Source organism: Pipistrellus hanaki (genome assembly GCF_964339955.1).
Source record: "Pipistrellus hanaki genome assembly, chromosome: 18".
In the NCBI taxonomy this organism is placed as follows: Eukaryota; Metazoa; Chordata; class Mammalia; order Chiroptera; family Vespertilionidae; genus Pipistrellus; species Pipistrellus hanaki.
Window position 1 is genome coordinate 14,717,594 of NC_140520.1, and position 16,975 is coordinate 14,734,568.

The 16,975-nt window shown below is 40.9% G+C and overlaps 1 protein-coding gene across 1 annotated transcript in view; it reads left to right on the forward strand.

Annotated features, from left to right (window-relative positions):
* The window catches only part of CHD1L (chromodomain helicase DNA binding protein 1 like), a 37,962-nt gene that overhangs the window by 8,585 nt on the left and 12,402 nt on the right, over nt 1-16,975 (forward strand). The window contains exons 6-14 of the mRNA XM_084865510.1: nt 2,302-2,383; nt 7,148-7,310; nt 7,857-8,012; nt 8,710-8,802; nt 10,157-10,253; nt 12,615-12,688; nt 14,994-15,104; nt 15,705-15,819; nt 16,432-16,585. Coding sequence (XP_084721636.1) covers nt 2,302-2,383; nt 7,148-7,310; nt 7,857-8,012; nt 8,710-8,802; nt 10,157-10,253; nt 12,615-12,688; nt 14,994-15,104; nt 15,705-15,819; nt 16,432-16,585 — 1,045 coding nt within the window. The remainder of the gene's footprint in view (nt 1-2,301; nt 2,384-7,147; nt 7,311-7,856; nt 8,013-8,709; nt 8,803-10,156; nt 10,254-12,614; nt 12,689-14,993; nt 15,105-15,704; nt 15,820-16,431; nt 16,586-16,975) is intronic.

Consider the following 16,975-nt stretch of genomic DNA (forward strand, 5'->3'; position numbering starts at 1 on the left):
CAGTATGCTATTTTACTTGTATATACATTTAGTTTTTTTTAAAGTATAAATTAATGTAATGGAATTACCAAATGTTTACAAACAAAATAAAGAGTTAAAAAAATATTGTAACTTACACTTTATTATCTTTTGAGTGGTTTATACATTTGTGAGAAGATATGTATATATCTTTTTTGGTTGTCATATAGGCCTATCTTATTGCAACATAATCTTTATTTAAAATGCTGTATAGTATTTTATAACCTATAATTGGACCTATTGTGATTTTTTTCTATTTTAAATAATGCAGCTGGAAACATACACAGACATACATTTTAAAAAAGATATTTTGAATTGTTTTTTTTGGGGGGGAGGGAGTTGAGCAACTTTCCAGAAGTGTTTGAATGAAACCTCTTGAGAAATTGTTTTAATACACTATGCTACAAAATGTGCTCTGGCAGCCAGTGCATCGATGTATCTCCCAGACATCTAGAATATTTGATCCTATTCACCACTCCTCATTTTAACACCATATTTTTCTAGCTATTGTGACACCATTGTCGGTTTTCTTCTCAGTCTGATTCTCAGCTCTGCCTCGTCATACCTCTGTGACCTTGACTTAGTCACATAGTCTTTCTGAGCTTTCAGTCTCCTTGTTGGTAAAATGAGCACAATAATATCTACAAATGTCTACAGTAAAACCTCGATATAATGGAATAATTCAGGGGTGGGGCTAGGATTGTCCCTTAATGCTGAAAGTCCGTTATATAATAAAGTAGGTTTTCCAAATGCATAGGATAAAAAATTGACAAATCAGTTCATTTATCTGTTTTTACTTATTTGACACATTTTGGGAAGTTAAAATTAAGTATGATTGAAAAGTTTGAGTTCACAGAAAAGGTTTCTATAAAATTACTGTAATGTTAAGTTTATACTGAATAGGTCTAGTCAGTGTGTGCATTTGCCAGCCACCACAAGTAAACAAATGCACACGGCTGAGGTGTGGCTTAGCACATGTCGGAACTTCATTAAAACTGCTGCAGTCACGCTAGGAGACAACAGAACCAATTACTGTGCATGTGACCACATGCTAACCATCCCCTGAACATTGTTTGTGAGTGGTGACTCTTGGATTTAAATATGTAGACTGTAGTTGTAGATATGTAATATTCATTTATGTCGGCGAAATTATTGCAGTATTTTTCCCCCAACACATGGCTTATTCGCTAAAATTTGTTAATAATAACGGTGAAGTAGTAAAACAAAACAAACAAACAAAGAAAACCCCAAACCCCTGTTAATTTATTTATAAGCAAATGCATTTTAAAATTAACAAGGTGTTAATTTTCACATATGACCTATGGACTGGAAATTCGTCCATTAAATCCGAAGTTCATTAAATCAGGGTCTGCACCCGGAGCAGCTGGTTGTGGAACGAACCAGAGCAACAGAGGCCAGGCCCGGAGCAGCCAGGCCCGAAACAGCTCGCTCCTCTTCTGTCCCTGCCCACGGCTGCCTCTCAGACATGGCTGGAAACTTTTGCGGGAACTTGAGGGTCTGCTGAATCAAGTGATGAAGGCTTAGATCTGGATGTGTTGAGTTAGTATAGCGCTGGGGTGTTGATCTGTGAGTGCCTTGGGTGGGGCCTGGATGAGGCTGGTTGACCTATTTGGAAATGTTTTTTGTGTGAAATGTATCATTGGGCATGTGGAGGTATTATTGATATGAGAAAACGCTAAGTAACAGATTTACTATCTGAAAAGGGATTTACTATCGGGGAAAGGGAGGGAGGAAGAGACTGAACATAAACTGTGCACCTATGGATGAGGACAATGGGGGATGGGGAGGGGGCAGAGGGTGGGGTGGGAACCTGGTGGAGGGGGGAAGAAATGAGGAACCTTTGTAATAATATGAACAATAAAGATTGATTTAAAAAAAAAATAAAAAAAATAATAAATAAATCAGGGTCTGCAAAATCGAGGGTTTGCTGTACTCACCCTATTCTGCTAGATTAAATAACATACATGAAGAGCCATGCTCAGTGTCTGGCACACAGTAGATGGTCCTAACTGTTTCATTTTACTTTCTGTCTCTGGCTCTTTCCTGTCTTGGGAAAATTCCTTTTATTTAAGTACCTTATCTGGATATTGTCACATGTACATGGCAGGCTCTCAGATAAGAAGGCAATTTGAGTGTGTTTCTAATAGAATGGGATTAATATTCATCTTCCCAGCAATACTCACAGTTGTGTAGTAAGACTTTTAAATGTGAGATACGTGTTTGAGTTGCACAAAACTGAAAGCTTGGATTTTTCTCTCACAGCTTCCATTGGAGTGTTCTTGTTGTGGATGAAGCTCACAGGTTGAAAAATCAAAGCTCCTTGCTGCATAAGACACTTTCAGAGGTAAACTCACAGGATAGTTTTCGTTTTTAATATAACTTCCTTATAAAAAACATTAGTTTAGGCTTGCGTAGAGCCTATTAAGTTGAAACGTGTTTTCAGTCTCATTCCTGGAGAGCTGAATGAACATTCTGAGGGAGACGAGCAGGTACTTAATATGGCCTAACTTCTTCCTCTAGTCTTTTACAAAGGAGATGTTTTCAAAAATTTGGCTATCCAGTGAATAAGTTCCTACACCAATAAAATACATTGTAGTTTTGGAAATGTTTCAACTCTCTCTTTACAGGGGCAATTTCTTTAAAAAAGTTCATTATAATTCTTCTGTCTGCAATAGCAGATATAGCTGATATATTGTACCCCTTCCCTATATACCTGTTAAAAAATTTAGCAATTCACATAGAATCACCAAGAGACTGATTTCATGTCTTCCTTATCTTAGTTATACTTCTGAGTATTACACCCTTGGTCTCATTTCCTTCTCTTGATCTCTGACATCATTCTGGCAAAGTAGATAAGAAATGTTATTACAGCCCAAGGTTTGCCATCTCTCTTGAGGATCCAGTGGAACAGCTTGTACATATGAAGCGCCCTTCTCCTTAATCAAGTAAAGGCTTGTTCATTCATGAGACCACATGTGTGAATTTCTGTGACCATCATTGAGGTTTGGTCCCTGTCCTGTAATCAGTTAATAAATTTAGAGGTCATTTGAGGAGAAGTCTGGATTTTATACTTACTGGTTAAAAGTTACAGTTTTTAGCATTTTCATGCAGATGTGGCCACTATCCATTATTAGCTCAATCACAAGTTGCTGTCCTGTGATGAGTCCCTTTCTGCTTTGTTGTCCTTTGCCGTCTTTTTAGGGGCTTGTAACAGTGTCTTTCTTCCCCAAGAGGTTTACATGTGCTGGTGCCTAATCTTATAAGAGATTGTTTCATAAACCACCAAGTTAGTTTACTGATTCGCAAGGGGAGAAGAATAGCAGGTATAGTAAAAGAACACGAGGTTTGGAGTGGGGGAAAGAAAGTTCTGTGGCTGGCCTCAGAGCGATTAAGTAAGGAAATTGTTCTCTGTCATCATGCATTCTTTTTTTTTTTTTTTTTTTAAATATATTTTATTGATTTTTCACAGAAAGGAAGAGAGAGGGATAGAGAGTTAGAAACATAGATGAGAGAGAATCATTGATCAGCTGCCTCTTACGCACCCCCTACTGGGGATGTGCCCGCAACCAAGGTACATGCCCTTGACCGGAATCGAACCCGGGACCTTTCAGTCCCCAGGCCGACGCTCTATTCACTGAGCCAAACCAGTCCCGGCTCATCATGCATTCTTTTTAGGTGAGGTTTAAGTTGCAGTTAACACATGGGTTGAAAAAATACATTTACTAGTCCTGATTGGGCTGAGAGGTGAGGAGGTTACTGCCTTTATTCTCCTTCCGAATATTGTTTTGAGCTTGTTTATAAAAAGTTGGAAACAACCTAAATGTGAAACATAATTGATTATATAATTTATGCTATATTCATATACTACATTTACAAAGTAAGGTTACCATGAAAAATTATGTAGAAGGATATTTAATAACATGGAAAATATTTGTAAAATATTTTACACAAAGAAGTTTACAAAATATACATAGGCCTAGCCAGTTGTGCAGTGGTTAGAGCATTGGCCCAGGAACTGAAGGGTTTCGGGTTTGATTCCAATCAAAGGCACGTACCTTGGTTGCAGGCTCAATCCTGGCCCTGGTCAAGGTGCATGCAGGCGGCAACCAATCTGTGTGTCTCTCCATGTTTCTCTCTCTCGGTCTCTCCCCCTCCCTTCCACTCTCTTAAAAAAAAAAAAGGGTGGAAAAATATCCTTGGGTGAGAGGAATATATATGTATATGTATATGTATATGTATATGTATATGTATATATAAATTGTATCTGGATTTTTTTTTTTTTTACCCATTTAGAAGTTTTGATGCCAAAACAGACATTAAATAAAAATGTTAACTTACGTGATAGTGTAAGTTGACTGTAGTGACCAACAGCCTTGGTTTTGTGACCTCATATCTCTTAGGTCATCTCATTTTTTTGCCTAGTGAACACACATTGCAAAAATCTGACCTGGTTATTGGAAACTTATTTTTGGCCAGGTCCCATACTTGAAATCTATGAAAACTTGGCCCTAAAAGTAGATCAGGCATGTGTGGGTAGACACTATTAGACATTTTAAAAAGAATATCTCGGAAGGAAGCCTGGGGAGGGTGGGTGGGTGGGAGGTGACCAGCCAAAGAACTTATATGCACTTATGCATAACTCGTGAGCATAGACAATGGGGTGGTAAAGGCTGGGAATGGGGGGAAAGGGATGGGCTGGAGGGGGTCAATGGGGAAAAAGGGGGACATATGTAATACTTTCAACAATAATTATTTTTTGTAAATTGATCTCAGAGAAGAAGTGGGGGGTGGAGAGATAGAAACATCAATGATGAAAGACAATCATTGATTAACTGCCTTCTGCACACCCCCTTATTGGAATCGAGCCCACAACCCGGGCATGTGCCCTGACCTGAATTGAACTGACACCTCCTGGTTCATAAATCAGTTCTCAACCACTGAGCTACCTTGGCCTGGTGACAATAAAGATTTTTAAAAAATAGCATTGTGCCCTAGCTGGTGTGGCTCAGTGGATAGAGCATCGACTTGTGGTCTGAAGGGTCCTGGGTTTGATTCCAGTCAAGGGCACATGCCCAGGTTGCAGACTCCATCCCCAGTGTCATGCAGGAGGCAGCAGATCAATGAGTCTCTCTCATTGTTGATGTTTCTATCTCTCACCCCCTCATTCTTTCTCTCTGAAATCAATAAAAATATATTTTAAAAAATAAATTAAAATAGTGTTATGTTTTCAGATTGGTAGAGTTCATGACTAGGGTGCTGTTCTAAGAATGTCCACAAGACAGCAGTATTGTAACTTTTTCCTGCAAGAAGAGAGCTTTCTAGATCCATCAATAGTAATTTCTCAGACCAGCAGAATTCTTTACTGGGGTGCTGTTCTTAGACTGTCCATAAGAGGGCACTATTGTAACTCCTCTCTTTCTAGGGTGCTGTTTTCAGAAAAAAACACACACAAAAAAAGATTACCAAAAAAAGCAAAACATATTCAAGTCAGTTTTAATTGATTGTGTTAATTCATCTATTACTTTTCTTATGACAAAACAGTATCTTCTTATGACTTTCTCCCAAATCAAAATGTATGAAGACAAGATGAAAGTAACCCCCCCACCCCCCAAATATTCTACTGTTCTACTCCTCTGTATTTATTAACATTTGGTATTTATTACTACTGTATCCTTTGAGATATATATATATATCTCCAAACATATATTTACATAATAACCTATTTTAAAAATTAAAACAATACCCATGCATAGGATATGGCTATCCCATTTTGCTGTACTATCTAATTTAAACAGTGTATGTTCTTGGTAATGTGAGGTCCAAGGGTGTTTTTTGCTTGACCATCAGGTCTATTGTTGCTGTTTTACCTAAACTTTTACTTCATTAGTTACTTATTCTTGGTGTTATCATCTTTGCTCAAAATGGACTTTTTTTTTTGCATTTTGGGCTGTATATGGCCCCGTGTCTAGAAATGTCCGGAAGTCTTGATGTGTTACATGTGATGCACTGTAAAGTTTCATAAAAGGACATTAGAGGAAAATTCGTGCACTTGGGGGTGCCCCTCGGCCCAGCCTGTGCCCTCTCAGAGTCCAGGACTCCTCAGGATGTCCACCTGCCAGCTTAGGCCCACTCCCCGGGGGATCGGGCCTAAGCTGGCCGTCAGACATCCCTCTGGCAACCCAAGCCATTAGTCGAACATCCTTAATGCTGCAGTGGAGGCGGGAGAGGCTCCTGCCACCACCCCTGCACTGGCAACCATGAGCTGGCTTCTGGCCGAGCAGTGCTCCCCCTGTGGAAGCACACTGACCACCAGGGGGCAGCTCCTGCATTGAGCATCTGCCCCCTGGTGGTTCAGTGCAGGTCATAGCAACCAGTCATTCCAGGTAGTTCTGCAATTAAGGTCAATTTGCATGTCACCCTTTTATTATATAGGATTCTTTTAGCCTCAGCCGGTTTGGCTCAGTGGATAGAGTGTTGGCCTGTGGACTGAGGGGTCCCAGGTTCGATTCTTGTCAAGGGCACATGCCCGGGTTTTGGGCTTGATCCCATTGTGGGTTGTGCAGGAGGCAGCCAATCGATGATGCTCTCTCATCATTGATGTTTCTATCTCTCCCTCTCCCTTCCTCTATGAAATCAATAAAAATATATATTAAAAAAAGGACATTCTTTTAGTATAGATTGCAATGGGGCCTGCTGCCGTAACTTTGGGCTTCTCAGACTGAATGAATATATGCTGTGTACCTCTGATGCCTCAGTGGACTCCCCCACACAGGTGATAAGATAGCTTGAATCCTTACGTACATGGAATAATAATGACCATGTCGAATACTCATGTAGTACCTCAGAGTTCACAAAGTGATTTTATTTACATCCTTACAGTGGTATCTCCATCACAATCATTATCCCCTTTTAATAGTTGAAACCGAAGAGATGTTATTTCCTATGTCAAACAGATAGTATGCAACTAGAACCTGAGCCTTCTGATTTCATGTCCCTGTGGCCATTCCATTAAATCCTATCTGTTTATATGGGTACAGGTTGTGATGGCTAACTCTGCCTTGCTTGCCAATGTTACAGATTTTTTACTTTATTTCTTTATGTATTTGAGTTCTCAGTAGTCTTCAATCTCCTGCTGACCGGTACTCCCATCCAGAACAGCCTCCAAGAGCTCTACTCCCTCCTCAGCTTTGTGGAGCCTGATCTCTTTTCCCAGGAGCAGGTGGAAGATTTTGTTCAGCGTTACCAGAATATTGAGAAAGAGTCTGAGTCAGGCAAGTGCCCTTCTGACAAATTGTTCCCTAGAGGTCTGGGCCCAGAAACTGGCCTTGTGCAAATAGGTTATAGATAGAAAAGAATCACTGACCAGAGGATGCATGCAGTGTAATGCCAATTTCGGCTAATTTTGAAGTTTACCACACTTAGGGGAAGAACAAGGGAGTTGACGTCAGAAGAAGTAAGCAACAATAGCATCTAGCTATGTGACTTGGATAAGATACTTAATTTTTCTGAGCCTCATTTCATTCTAAAAACGGGGAAATATTAATTAGTTGGTCTGTACATTTCTCAGATGTTGTGCTGATCAATGAGATTATCAGTAAGAATCAACTTCGTTGGGTATTCCTAGTTCTTGAGTTAAGAGCTAATACTGATTTCAGAAGGAATTGGAAAGAACCCAATGAAGGAAGAAACACTGAAAAATTACCATGTTGGCTTAAATGCAGAATTGGCATGAAAATAAGAAAAATAAATTGCTGTATGTTCTCTAGTAATTGTCTTACTTCTATCGCACACTTCTTGTGTGTTTTTTTCTTACACAGCAAATGAACTACACAAACTCTTGCAGCCATTTCTGCTGAGACGAGTGAAATCTGAGGTAGCTACGGATCTTCCCAAGAAGACAGAAGTAGTAATATACCATGGCATGTCGGCACTGCAGAAGAAATACTACAAGGCCATTTTGATGAAAGACCTAGGTAATCAGAGGGCACTTATCTGCTTGGCCTTCACGCAGGGAAATACTTTATAATCACACTCACTTTGTACAGCAAGGCTATGGGCTGGAATTTTGTATTCTGAATATATTCAGGTCAGCTACGGTGAAACTGGCTGAGTATCTTCAGTATACCTCAGACTCGATTGGCTGTTGCAGTTGTGAAATTTCCTCCCCCACCTCTCCCACACTCAGTGTTCCTTATTGCAAACTGAGATTGGGAGAAGTAACACTTGTAAGTGTTCCTGTCATGCCTTTGACTTTCCCAACCTCTTAGATACATTTCAGAACGTTTTTGTTGAGTCATGTTCACTGGGAGGAATTGGGAGTGAGAGGGAGGAATAGGAGAAATAGGAACAACCTCCCAGCTTGTATCTTTTTCATCCCTTGGCTCCAGAGCATCAGTGAAAGAAGGAAATTTAGAATGTACAAAAGGATAACAAATTCCTTCTGGTTCAATTCATAGTTATTTGCCCTTCTTAAAATAAAATGATGGGTAAGGAGACTTCCTGTGGATGTGCTGTTAATTCTTAATGCGATTCGGGAGGTTACTATAGGTTTGAAAGATGTATTATTAAAACGAGTAAGATTATTTATGAAAACATAGAAGGTTTCTTTTTTGTTGTTATTGTTGTTCAGTAATTCATCTCTATTTCTCTCTCTCTCTTTAAAAACTCCAGATGCATTTGAAAATGAGATGGCTAAGAAAGTTAAACTTCAGAATGTCTTATCCCAGCTTCGAAAGTGTGTGGATCACCCATATTTGTTTGATGGTAAGGCAGTGCTTTTTCTCATGTTAACATTTCTGTGACCAACGTGATAGCAGAATTTTTCAAAAGAATTGCCTGTATTTACTATCTATTTTTCCTCCATTTTATTAATATTTTTATGTTGATGTTATCTAACATATTGATCCTATACAAATTTCTTCAGTTGTCCTCTATGATATCCCTGATGGCTATTTTTTTTTTTTTTTTAAGTTCAAGATTTAGTCATAGATCTGCTTGCATTTGTCATGTCTCTATTCTCCTTTAATTTAGAAATATCTCACTTTTTTTGTTGTTGCCATTTTTTGTCTTTCATGAAATTGGCAATAAAGGAATCAAGGCCATTTGTTTCCGGGGATATCTTATAATCTGGATTCATCCGATAATTTTTATATAAGATGTCCCTTTGTCTTGAACCCACTCAGCCTTTCTCCACTGTTATTCCTAGTTTACCAGTGATTTCCACGTTGCCCAACCAATGATTGTCAGTTCACATTTTAATTAACGTCTCAACACCTGTGACACCGTTGATCACATCTCTCATGTTCTTCACATGGGTTTTGGGGCAGCACTTTCTCTTTCCCACCTCTGTCACGTCTACGCCGGCACAGTCTCCTTTGCTGCGTCCCTCTTCATTTTACGGATGTCCATCAGTTCCCTCTAAGTGCTGTTTATTATGTGCATTCTGATACGTAATGTTTTCATTTTCATTCAAACTGTCGTGGTTTTGTAATTCATCTAACTGGTAGTCTTTGGGACAGTTCTGTGGCTGTGAGGGCTCCAATAGGGATAGGAACAATGCAGAAGGTTTGCTGCAGTAATTTTAAGGGAGTCTTTGCCAAGTAGCACGATGAATTGTTTAAAAACGTCACAGCATCTTAATTAGGTGCACATCAGAACTTTATTTTCCAAGGAGAGGGGGGTGTTGGGAACATGTACATTTTGAAAGCAGCCCTCCAGGTTAACCTGACTGCCATCCCCAACTTGAGACTCACTAGAGTATACAACTAAGCCTATTTCTTAGTTTGTTTTCTAGAGTTAAAGCCTCAAGATATTAATGTTGGGTCTCTTAGGCCTTTAGCATCTCCCTGTGCCTCAGTATCCTAGCGTCAGTTTGTTCCGTGGATAAACATTTATTAGGCATATTGGGTGTGCCAGGCTCCGTGATAGATGGTAAGCAGCACCGAGATTATCATGCAAACAAACAATTACAAATTGCCTCAAAGAGAGACAAGATGTGGGCCCATTATCAGTTGGAAGGAGCTGGGCCTCTTGCTGTAGCCTGGCCATGGGTTTCACCGTTCACGGAGTCTGGCCTGGCTGAGGAGACACTATTGAGAGTGGATTCTCTCTTGTCCAGGTGTGGAACCAGAGCCTTTTGAGATTGGAGACCACCTGATTGAGGCCAGTGGGAAACTTCACCTGCTGGACAAGCTGCTGGCATACCTATATTCTAGGTAGGTGGTTGTGGTACAGAACTTAACAGGTGACCGAAAAATACACAGGAGTACCCGGAGATATAGGAAAACCCCGTCTATTTTCAGATGTTTCACATGTACTAGTACAGTGACTCAGGGGTCAGTTCTCCAAATCCCGAGTAAGCCAATATGGAGGGAGCTTTCTCTTTATACTCTTTGGTTTCTTTGTCCCCCAAATATGGATCAGACTTCTGGATCTTTTCTCGGGCTTTGCAAAAAGCCCCCAATGTGTGTTGGGATGGGGGACATGAGACCACACCTAAAGGCCTGGTCTGGGTTGTGTATTGTTCATGGCTTATAGCTTCTGTAAAATGTGAGTATTTGGGTTAATAGGTGTTGCAAGACCAGATAATTAAGGAAGGGGCAGTGACTAGACTATAGGCTAACAGGAATATACTGATTAACTAGGTAGAGTAAGACTGCTGGTTCCTCCCCTTCCCCCCCAAAAATCTTATTTTCCTCATCATTTGGCTCATATTTTGTGCTATGAGCTGGTGACTGTTAAAACCAGTATAACCAGGAACTTACCGATTTCTTGAGATTAATTTCAGTTTTTCAGTTTTCAAGACCCTGATTCAGGGTCTACCTATGCAGCCACACCTCCTACCCGATTCCTTCCCATCCTACCTACCCCATCAGCTCCATAATCATCCTTTCCACTTAATGTCCTAAAATAGGACGTGGCCATGCACTGCGTTAATTGGTGTATATTAACCAAATCACTGAAGCTGTGCTGTTTAGTTCCACAGGGACAGTGATAACATCAAGCATTTCTTTTTAATTGCCTGCTGGTAGCTTGTATTGAATTGGCACATAGTAAGACTTAATAAATGTTTGTTTTTGTTAAACCTGTAATGTTTTATTATTTAAAATTTTTTTTTAAAAAAATAATTGATTTCAGAGAAGAAAGGAGAGAAAGAAAGAGATAGAAATATCAATGATGAGAGAGAATCACTGATCGGCTGCTTCCTGCACACCCCGCACTGGGGGTTTGAGCTTGCAACTGGGGCACGTGCCCTGACTGGGAATTGAACTTTGACTCCCTGGTTTATAGGTCGACACTCAACCACTGGGCCAAGCCAGCCAGGTCTGTGATGTTTTGGTTTTAACTTAGGAAAAACTTGGGAGATTCTATCTTAGAGACATGAATTGGGCCTTGGGAGACCAGGTCATTTCTCGAGCCTCTAAAAGTTCAGCTAAGTGTTCAGTAGCCTGATGTTCAGCCGGTACCTGATCCTCCTAGTTCCCAAGGGACAGAGTAGTCTAGAGAAGTCCTAGCTTCTAAAGTATTTAAAAGTTCTTGGAACTATTTCCCCTAGTGGGCCTGAACCAACCTAAAACCTCAGATTTTACCAAAGCACCCACCATTAGGAATGTGCTAGTCAAATGATTGCATATCTTATTATATTCTATTGGCTCTGATACATCTACTGTGTTATGTAGTAAGAGTGTTAGAGTTGGAGAGGATCCGTAAATATCTTCTCTCTAACCATTTTATTTCATAGGTGTTGAAACTGACCCAGAGTGATTGTGTGACTTGTCTAAGGTCAGCCAGTCAACAGTTGGTAGAGATGGGATTGGAATTGAGGTCCTCAGCTTCAGGTTTAATGCCTTTTCCTATTTGGGGCTAGAGTCTAGAAGGAATTCTTCATAATTCTTCCTGTTGTGCCCATTGCAAGCTCAGGATAAATGAAAAGACTGTTTGACAGTGCCGTACTTCCTTGTGTCTGATAGCTGAAAATCACTGACATCAGGGGGCTCTAGGCTTGACTTCATTCTTGGCCTAACCCATTTTGCCTCCTCCTCTCTTTACTCCTCTTTCTATACATAAATTTTCTCTGTATATTCTGGAATATCACCTGCCCCTTGCTTCTCTAATGCTTCATAGACTTCAACCAGCATAGCTCTAGAAGAGAGGATAGTGACTTTACACCCTCAAGTAGATGTAGATGGCTGGCCACAAACTTCAGTGTTTTCAGGTTTTTTGGTGCATTTGCATTTTGCATTTTACTCTTCTAATGTCTTTATTTGCTGTTAAACTAAAATTTTCTTCCCACTTGGTAAGTTGATCTTAGAGAGAGGCACCTTGGTTATCCTAGGGCTTCATACACTCCCTGGTGCATTAGCACATGCCCCTGGGGTTATTCTCTCTCTGCTTTGAGAACTGCTATGAAGGATACTGCTACATTTGGACCTGTGTCCTTACATAAGGCATTTAGCATTTCAGAGGAAATCTCTGTAAATGATTAGGACATTTATACTAATGCTTCAGCATTTAATTTATTTATAAACTTGCATCCTTTGGTAAATTGCACTTGAAACTTTTCTTTTTCTTGCCAGGGGCCATCGAGTTTTAATTTTCTCCCAAATGACCCGGATGTTGGATATTCTCCAAGACTACATGGATTATAGAGGTGACATCCCGTGGCCACTACATTTCTCCAGCTTTTTTCAGACTTAGCAGTCCAGATAGGGTCCTAAAGAGTAATCTGGGGCGTGGGGATGTTACAGAGGAAAGCACAGAAGAACATTACTCAGACCAAAGGCAGATTAAAAGTAAAGAGAAAAGTGTGTGACGCAAGCATTGACATCAGGGTAGAGACATGTGGGCAGAAATAAACACATATTCCCATCGGTGATGTGATTTAAAAATATGGTTCCTGGAGAAAATGTGTATTGCAGAAATGTTGAGAATTTTTGCAATGTATGATAAATAGTTTTAGTGAAAGGAGCTATCAGTGTCCTGCAACATTCAACTCAACAGTTGAGTTCAAGATCAATAGAAGAGATGAATACTGAAATTATAGAGATCCCACATATCAACCAAGAAAGAGGTAAATGAAATTAAAAAACACCATATATTTTTATTGATTTCAGAGAGAAGGAGAGAGAGAGAAACATCAATGATGAAAGAGAATCATTGATTAGCTGCCTCTTGCACACATGTGCCCCAACTTGGAATCAAACTGTGACCTCCTGGTTCATAGGTCAACGCTCAACCACTGAGCCACACCAGCCAGGCAAGACAAAGAATCTTAAAAGCAGCAAGAGAAAAGCAGTTAATTACCTACAAGGCATCTCCTATAGCTAGTTACCTATAAAATTGTCAACTGATTTCTTAACAAAAATTTTGCAGAAAGGAGTAGCAAGAAATATTCAGTGATGAAAAGCAAGGACCTACAACCAAGATTACTTTACCCAGCAAAGCGATTATTTAGAATCAAAGGCCATTAAAAGAGCTTCCCAGACTAGAAGAAGCTAAAGGAGTTCATCACCACCAAACTATCTATATATACAAAAGCCTAACCAACCATTATGACCGAACAACCAGAACAACTGCAATGACCAGTTGCTATGATGTGCACTGACCACCAGGGGGCAAGACTCTCAACACAGGAGCTGCCCCATGATGGTCAGTGTGCTTCCACAGGGGGAGCGCCACTCAGCCAGAAGCTGAATTCATGGCTGGTGAGCTCAGCTACAGTGGAAGGAACCGGGAGAGCCTCTCCCAACTCCGAGACAGTGCTATTGAGCAGTTGTGGTGGCAGGTGCAGCGGGCCGGGATGAGTGTGAGCAGTGTGGCTACCTGCCACTTGGCGCACTGCTACATCTCCTGAGGGGTCCCGGGTTGCAAGAGGGCACAGGCCAGGCTGAGGGACCCCTCCCTCCCACGTGAATCCGTGCACCAGGCCTCTAGTTATTATATAATGTTACAGGGTCTTGAAAAAAAAAAAGGAGAAGTGGGAGTAAGGAGGAGGAGGAGAAAGGGATAAAAATATGAACAATAAAATGGCAACAGATACTTATCTGTCAGCAATTGAATCTAAAAAACAAACGAACAAGTAGAACAGATACAGACTCATAGACACAGAGATGGTTCTGACAATTGCAAAATGGGAAGTGGGGGGGAGATGGGTGAAAAAGGTGAAGGGATCAAGAAGTACAAATTGATTGTTACACAGAAGTCATGGAGATGTAAAGTACAGCATAGGGAATATAGTCAACAGTATCCTAATAACTGTATGGTGTCATTGTATATAAGATTTATTTGGGATGATCACTTAGTAAATTATATAATGTCCAATCACTGGGGCGTACACCTTAAACTAATATAATGTATGTCAACTCTAATTGAAAAATAAGTATTTAAGAAAAACGGAAAAGAACTCATAGGCAGTCTCAGAGCCACTTGATGCCCCCCCAGGTACTGTAAACTGGTCCAGTGGACACTTGCAGGAAATGCCATTGGCACATTGAGGAATCCCCAGATTTGTAAACATGGCTTGAGCACATAGTTCCCCCTCTCCAACATGGGTCTGTAGTGAATTCTGAAGCCATCTGGCAGGCTCACTCACCAGCCCCCAAGTGCTTGTCTTACTGCTGGCATAAGTGAGAGTTATGTCTTAGCATGGTCCGCAGTGTGCTTTAGGGTTGCTCAGGATAGTCAAGATTGAAAATTTAGTCCAGGAATCCAACCGTGGATGTATTTAAAACTGCATGTATTTAAAACAACTAGAAGAGTACATTTTGGAAAGTTCTTTGGTAAGACAATAAAATGGTTCCTGCATTTTAAATTTTGCCTGTGGGATTTGCTTAAAATAGGGGTATGCTTGTATAGGGAAGGGGACAAAATTAGCGTTTGGTTTTGAGCTGACAATGCTTTATTCCTCATCGAGTATCTGAAAAGGATTAGTGTTTGTTTTCTTCCTGTATGTGAAGGCTACAGTTACGAGCGTGTGGATGGTTCCGTGAGAGGAGAGGAGCGATACCTGGCCATTAAGAACTTTGGACAGCAGCCCATTTTTGTATTTCTTCTGAGTACCAGGGCAGGTAAGTGACATTGGCATTGACAAAGGCAAATGAGGGATGATACAGGACTTTTACATCCCAGCACTTATTATGTTTTTCCTTATTTCTCTGAAACTTGAGGTCAGTATTGAGTATAAAAAAAAAAAATGGGACTTTTAGGTTGTTGCCATAAGTTTACCAAGGTCCTGGACCTCTGGCATGGATTTCTATTGTCTCCAGCCTTTCTTAGCTGTCATCTCATCAGAGAAGTAAGGCTGAAACCTGGGGTCAATAACTTTGTGGAAAGTTTTATTCATAATTAATAGAGGTAGCTCTCTTCCCCAGCCATGAATTTGTGAAATGAAATAGGAGACTGTCCATTATCCACTTTTGCTGCTTTCCCCCGCTTCCCTCATTCTGTTACTTCCAGTGGTTCAATTTTCCCAAGTCAGGCAGTCTGAGCTCAGGGAGCAGTTTTATCCACTACAAGTTTCTGGGGTTGGATATTGGGGTGAGTTTGAAGGAAGAAGCCCGATATTTTGCCAATTCAGTTTATCAGTCTGACCTCCGTAGCCCGTGTCTTTCTTTTCTAGTCTCTAGTCCGCATACTGTTGATCATTCTCCTTCGTGCATTGTTTCCAGGTGGAGTTGGCATGAACCTAACAGCGGCAGATACCGTTATTTTTGTTGACAGTGATTTCAATCCTCAGAATGACTTGCAAGCAGCCGCCAGGGCTCACCGCATAGGCCAGAACAAGTAAGAGATTTAAGCAGCAGCATGTTTCCACTTTTCGGCTACTCGGCAGTTCTGGTTTGGGGAGGAAGGTGGTAATCCTGGTGATAGTCCCGGACTGGAGGCTGAGAGAATGCTAGGTGTTAGCCCAGTTTGCTGCTGACTGGGCAGGGCACAGTCTCACTCAAGACTTGCTTTGTTAAAAAGAGCAAAATCAAATTGTCAAAGGACTAGAAGGAACTTCCAGAAGTTAATTAATGCATCTTTCCTGAGTTAAGGTCAAACTCAGTTAAGAAATTTGTGGTGTAACGGAACTAAGCTGAAAAGATGGGTCTTACCCTTTGCCCTGAAGATAAGGTAGGTTCACCAGAGATTTTCTTCTGCCACAGATAAGGAATCCCGATTCTGACCACCTCGTCATCCCTTCCTTAACTCTTTTGGAAAGGTTTAGTGAGAACCTGTGTGAGGTCAGATCTCTCTGAACAGTGGCTCTGTCCATGGCTAACAATCTCCCTTTAGCTGTGCCCCAAACATGGCTTTTTGGGTTTATTTCCTTTTAGGTGCATCAACCTTGTATGCTTGCGTCCATCTTTGCGGACTCCGATAGCACACTCCTCTCCTTTGCCTTCTGTACAGGTCTGTTAAGGTTATCCGGCTGATTGGCAGAGACACCGTGGAAGAAATAGTTTGCAGGAAAGCCGCCTCCAAGCTGCAGCTCACCAGCGCAGTCATGGAGGGAGGTCATTTTACCCTGGGAGCCCAGAAGCCTGCAGCTGATGCTGACCTCCAGGTATGGTAGTTTGTTCTTCACTTCAGAATATGCCAGGATTTGTAGTCAGTGCTCTCTGTGGATGAGAATGGAAGGGAGAAGAACTAGCATTGCCCTGGCCAGTATGGCTCAGTGAGTGGGGCGTTGTCCCATGGACCAGAAGGTTGGTGGTTCAATTCCTGGTCAGGACACATGTCTGGGTTGCAGGCTCAATCTCCGGTAGGGGCATTTGGAGGCAGCCTATTGATGTTTCTCACATAGATGTTTTTCTTTCTCGCTCCCTCTCCATTGCTCTCTCTATATAAATCAACAAAAATATTAAAAAAGAGAGACTAGCATTAACCACCCACTCTCCTCAACTACACATTTGGTCTCTGGCCAAACACTTCCTCCTCTAGTACCTATTGCATG